Source organism: Capricornis sumatraensis, chromosome 7 (genome assembly GCF_032405125.1).
Source record: "Capricornis sumatraensis isolate serow.1 chromosome 7, serow.2, whole genome shotgun sequence".
Lineage (NCBI taxonomy): Eukaryota > Metazoa > Chordata > Mammalia > Artiodactyla > Bovidae > Capricornis > Capricornis sumatraensis.
Genome location: NC_091075.1, coordinates 8,751,682 through 8,757,681, shown reverse-complemented (window position 1 = coordinate 8,757,681; position 6,000 = coordinate 8,751,682). Strand labels below are relative to the sequence as shown.

Sequence of the window (6,000 nt, the reverse complement as noted above, 5' to 3'; positions counted from 1 at the left end):
GTTATCTACTCCTCTTATATGGAATACAAGTGTCTTTAGGGGCACATATGTACAGTGGGAATACAATTAAATGAGCTCAAGTTCTAAGAAAACATTAGCATTTTCTAAATGTACTAAAAGTTATGAGAAGTAAATCCTACCAAGTACGAGCTCAGGGGCCAGTTTAGGGTGCATACCCTCTTATCCTGAGTGGTCAGCTCATTTCAGGCCTGTGTGCCCATGATCACTTTCTCTCTCTTGCTTGTTGCGTTTTAGAGTGTTGACTTACAACGATGACTCGTGAGGTGAACGAAAAGGAAGTTCACTGTGTGACCCCTTGACTGTCAGGGTGTCCTCTGGCGGAGTGTTCTCTTCCCTGACGGCTGTCCTGGCCGCTCCATTTCTGCAGCAGGCTCATCCCTAGAGACTCAGGGGCTGGGTCTTCTTCCCAGGCTCCTCCTGCTCTCTACCAGGTTTGTTAGGTCAAAGTGAGCATTTATGGGTAGCCTTTGGGTAGATGTATTGCACTGACATAAGAAATCTCTCTCTTGCCTGTTCTCTAACAACAAAAAAACCAAATTAATTAAGTAATGCCTTTTCTTCACAATACTGCCTTACAGTACTTTCCATTTGTTTAGAGTTCTAACTTTCTTTCGTTAAGGTAATACAGTGTTGAAAAATATAGCCCATTCCTTTTAAAATCCAACAAGCTTTAAAAGTCAACACTTTTCTCTGTTCTAGGAAGGTTTTAAATGTCACAGATTATATTCAGTTTGCTCCTAGACTATTTTTAAGAAAGAAAATATTCTAAACATTCTTGAAAGATTGATAATTCAGAAAACACAAAACCAATTATTTAAAATCCCCAGGAAAAAAAAAAACAAACCCAAAACTAGTCTCCGTGCAAGAATGCAACTTGTACCTCGCAGTACACAGAATATTACAAACAGTGCTCTTATTCACGTGCTAAGAGTGGGTGTCATTGATAATCTCAGTTCAGTGGCATAAAACAAATATACAGAAAATATGCAATAGTCCTCTAAAAACATTTCACGCTACGCTGTCAAAAGTTGTGCAAAAATAAAAATACAGCAGTGGCAAAGTATACACCAAATCTGTACAGTATATAGCAAAACTAGGCATACTGCAGAAGACACCATCTGCCAACTGCAGCTCTGCATGAACAGGCCTCTCAGTTCCGCTTGGTCTGGCTGCTTTCACCATTGATCAGTGTCTTCTCCTGCTGTTCTGCAAGAGCCTGCCATTTCTGCCTGTTCTTTCTGCAGCCGTCCAGCAAAGGGAAACAGTCCTCCGACACATGGGTCAAGGCCTAAAGAAAGAAAGAAAGAGAGCTGGTGACTAGATGGCGACTGGGAAATAAGCCCTCTCCCCAGGCTTGTCCCAGAGCATCACATCACACACTCACTTCACAAGCAGACCCACTGCTGGGGTTCTCACAGACTGTTCTCACAGAGCTGTGATCACAGATCATTTATGAATGACTCCTCTTAAGCTATACAGACGGGCAACACATGCTGAGACAAAGAGCGTGCACATGTTTCAAGATAACATTATTAAGCAGTGAAGACAGATCTATGTGGAACTGGCTCTGTAGAGAAATAATCCATTTGCTTTTATGTAGTACAGATGGTTCTCCCTAAGTGTTGACTTCATGGAGAGACGCTTAGTTTTTGTGATTTTCTATAAAATAATTTTATCCAATATACTTTAGATTTTTATCCAAGATTATAATAAAGAGTAAACTCTATATGGCATTATTATTTACCAACTATAGTTCCGTAAATACTTAGCTTACAAGAACATTCACTGTAGATTTCTGTGTCATAGACAAACATTGACTTAAACACCCAACAGCAGGGTTAGAAATACTGTGTTACTATTCTGCAGCCATTAAAACTGTCATAGAAAACACATTTGAAACAGAAAGATGTACATTCTATTATGGATTGCAAAGAGAAATTTTTGTTAAATGAAAAATATATGAAAATGTCATAAAGAATATGCACTAAAATAACTGGTTATCACAGAGTAGTAGAATTATAAGTGATTTATCTTTTTGCTTCTCTATTATTCTGATGTTTCTGTAAGAATCTATTACTTCTGTAATAATAGTAAAAATGCCTGTCTATATCGCATAGAATTTGACTGTAGATTCAAATAAAATGAATAGGAAATGTAGAAGGATGAAATTTATAATGGGTGATTTGACTAGATTTATGGGCATGGAAAAAAAATGAAGAGACATTAGTATCTGCAGCTGAGGAACTCGTAATCCAGTCCATATGGAAGGCATTTGTTACAGAAAGGACGACTGGAGGTGCTGGAGATGCTGCCGGGAAGATTTCTGCACAGCAGTCAACAGCCAGCTGGCCGAGAAGGGAGGGCAGAAGGTGGTGCTGGGGCCTCACACACGTTCTTTCATCCTGTTTTCTTTTGCTCTCTCTCTTGTCCCTCCCTCCTCTTTTTTTCCTCATCAGCCACAGCTTCTTTCTTCATTCATCTGATGGCTAGAATCCTGAGCCCAGGCTGAGAACTGAACTCTAAACACAGTTCTCCCACTACCTACCTAGTTGGGACAAGCATTCCATCTCCCTGGAAGATGGACGTTTCACAGATCCAATGACTGAATCTGTGAAACATCTGGATTAAAAAATTTCTAGCCTTTCTTCTGGTCTTGGCAGTCTGTGATTCCTCCTATGATAAATGTTTTTTTCCCCAAATACTTAAACTTATGACAGTTTCCTATTTAAACATATAAAGACGAGGACAGCATCTACTTTCTGTATTTGGGGCATAACATCTAAACTAGTCAGTTGGATATGTTAGGGAGAATAATTTTAAAAACTCTAACAAGTATATGAAAGTGGGAACCTGCAATATTTTCCTAGCTGCCTTCTTATAATCCTCATAAAAATTTTCTTAACAGTAGTAAAGTCACACTATGAGAAGAAGTTAGATAACTTTTTTTTTCCTTATTTAGGCCAAAATTTAGTCTTAAAAAGCATATGCTAACATAGAGTATGCAGAATATACCTCTTTTGACTGTAGCACTGGCACATACTTTTTCTCAGCATTCGCTACATGAATTTGCTGGAGCCTAGCACGCAGTAGGCACTCACTAGGTAGTTATACATCAATGAATTAACATTTTTGAGAAATAGTAAATATAAAATGTGTTCCTTGTTCAGTACAAACAGCATGTTCACTAGTAAAAGCAATGTCCTGATTATTTTACTTCTAGTTTCTTGATTAAGAAGGAAAAAATATGTCCCTGATGTTCGTTGCTTCAATCTACTTCATAACACTGTCAAAAGTCTAGTAGTTTTCATAGTAAATACCTCATACAGTTGCAAGCAGATGGCATCTATGAATCCAACTTGCATACTTGGAATTTTGTTTTTTTTCTCCCGGTTCATTAGATCCTAAAAACAGAGAAATGCACATACACAGATCTGCATTTACTTAATGCAACACAAGTTGGCTCTGAAACGATGAATCCCTAGGTTAGCTGAGGAAGGCCAGATACCTGCCTACCTGCCTCTTCAACTTCTGGAGGCTCCTACCCTCCTGCACCAAACCATGCTCAAGAAGGCCCTGGCCCTCTCGCTCTCGTTCACTGGGGCTGTGACTTTCCCTGCGTGACCCCCAGAACTGATCACTGACCTCAGATCAACTGGTGACCTAGAGTTAGGCACTGACCTAGGGTCCACTGCTGACATGTATCTGGAGAACAGACACGCTTTCTAATTGTCTACTGATGAGGAATCAAACACTCTCAGCTTTGTGAAAGACGCCACTGAGGCCACAGTCGATTACAATTCAGTTCACACAGAGAGCTCTCTGAGTGAAAAGTACACAAATATCACTGTTGCTTATTCTCAGGAGCTCATGACGGCCTAAGGCAAAGCCAGCACCTCTGACGGGAGCAAAGAGTCTGTCTCAGTGCTTGTTTAAAATGAAGCAGGTTCTCTGTTAGCTGTGACCACCACTCTGCTACCCTCCATTTTCTGAGAGGATTCTGAGCTTCTAACAAGCCTATTACTGTGTGTGTGTGTGTGTTTAGACACTAAGTCATGTCTGACTGTTTGTGACTCCATGGACTATAGCCCACCACGCTCCTCTGTCCATGGGGTTTTCCAACCAAGAATACTGGAGCAGGTGCTCATTTCCTTTTCCAGGGGATCTTGACACAGGGATCAAACCTGTGTCTTCTGCACTGCAGGAGAATTCTTTACCAACTGAGCCACCAGGGAAGCCCCGACTCCTATGTCTAGGAGACTAAATAATTGCAACAGACTAATGAGACATAGGGTGTGCCCAGATGAGGCTAAGGAGGAAAGCAGAGGCAATGGTATCAGAGGAGGGGCCTCTTGTAACCACGGCCCATTTAATGTGGGCTCAATAAATGCTCATTTGAGTAAGAGAATGACTCTATGCACCATTTCCAGGAAAAACTCATCCATTTCAGGAAAGCTCATTTGAGTAAGAGAATGACTCTATGCACCATTTCCAGGAAAAACTCATCCATTTCAGGAAAAACTTCTTCATTGGTTGAGAAGAATCTTCTTGTATTCGAGATTCTCTACCTACCCTGAGCAAAAAATGCAGTATACAAATATTTAACAACAGCTGTTTATCAAAGTGCTGTTTGTAATAGTAAACTCTACAAACACTATACCGAACAGTAAATAATAGTTGCATCTGTTTCATGTGGGGCTTACTACGTCTTCTCAGTGGTAAAGAATCCGCCTGCCAATGCAGGAGACCCAGGAGACGTGGGTTTGATCCCTGGGTCAGGAAGATCCCCTGGAGGAGGAAATGGCAACTGACTCCAGTATTCTTGCTGGGCTAATCCCATGGACAGGGGAGCCTAGCAGTCTACAATCCATGGGGTCACAAGGAGTTGGACACGCCTGAGCATGCATGCACTATTTCGTGTAACCATTATAAATGGTATACAGGACAGAGCATCTGTCAGAATGCAAAGTGGCTTATGATATATAAATGGAAAACATCACAAAAAGCAGGTATGATCTGATAACTCAGTCTTTTCTGTCCTCTGTTATTTGCATGTTTTCTGTAACAAACATGTTTAATTCTTCAAGTAAGAAAAAGGACTTTATAAAAAGATGAGAAATTGTCTTCCTAAAAATCTCATACAAGCACAAAAAGGAATCTACAACAAAAACGTACATGAGTAATTCCTGCCAACAAGGTCTCATACTTACAGTGGGCTCTATGTTGAGCTCTTTTCTCTCTCTGTCTCCTTGGTCAAAAAATTCAGTGGCAACAAGTTCTGCTATCTGAAATCAATAACAGACTAAGTATGGGTAATTAAAGGCCTATTAGTCTATTCAGTAAAATAAGACTTTAAATGAAGATAATAAAACCCATCAAATAACCACATCAGTAAAATTAGAATAAAGCAGAGTAAATACTTGATTTCTTTTAATGTGTACCTAATCACAAAGGCTAGAGTCTGTAATCTATAATTCAGAGAGAAGAGCAATGTGTTATCTCAACCTCAGCAGTAGTGGGAAGAAAGCACTGTGTGCCCATCCGTATGCAGAATCAGTGAGATATTAAGCACCAGTTATACCAGCTGCTGCAGGAAACACAGTATCAGGTAGGTCCTTATACTGAGGCTGATTGACATGCCTCTTAGGTTTCTTTCAGTCTACCAATTCCTCCTCTTCTCTCTTTTTAAAAAATGTCCTTACAATTTTGACTGTTGTTGAATAAACTGCGTTGTTTATCCTATAGTTTCCTGTTGTCTGGATTTTGCTGATTGTGTTTCCATAATGAAATTTAATGTTTCTCTGTTCCCTGTATTTCCATACACCAGTAATGAGATCTAGACACTTGATTCGATTGAGTTTTTCTTTTTTTTTTTGCTACGACTGTTTCTCAGGCAGTGCCATGTACTTCTGACAATGGAATGCCTGGTCGCCTCTCTTTGTGATATTAACAGTCCTTCATGAGCTTTGCCTGGATCCATTA

General features: G+C 40.0%; 1 protein-coding gene across 1 annotated transcript in view; it reads right to left on the bottom strand.

Moving 5' to 3' along the window:
* Window positions 1-726: 726 nt before the first annotated feature.
* Window positions 727-6,000, bottom strand: part of PDE5A (phosphodiesterase 5A) — a 142,865-nt gene continuing 137,591 nt past the window's right edge. The window contains exons 19-21 of the mRNA XM_068975114.1: window positions 5,229-5,303; window positions 3,339-3,422; window positions 727-1,309 (exon numbers count right to left, since the gene is read on the bottom strand). Coding sequence (XP_068831215.1) covers window positions 1,172-1,309; window positions 3,339-3,422; window positions 5,229-5,303 — 297 coding nt within the window. The 3' untranslated portion in view covers window positions 727-1,171. The remainder of the gene's footprint in view (window positions 1,310-3,338; window positions 3,423-5,228; window positions 5,304-6,000) is intronic.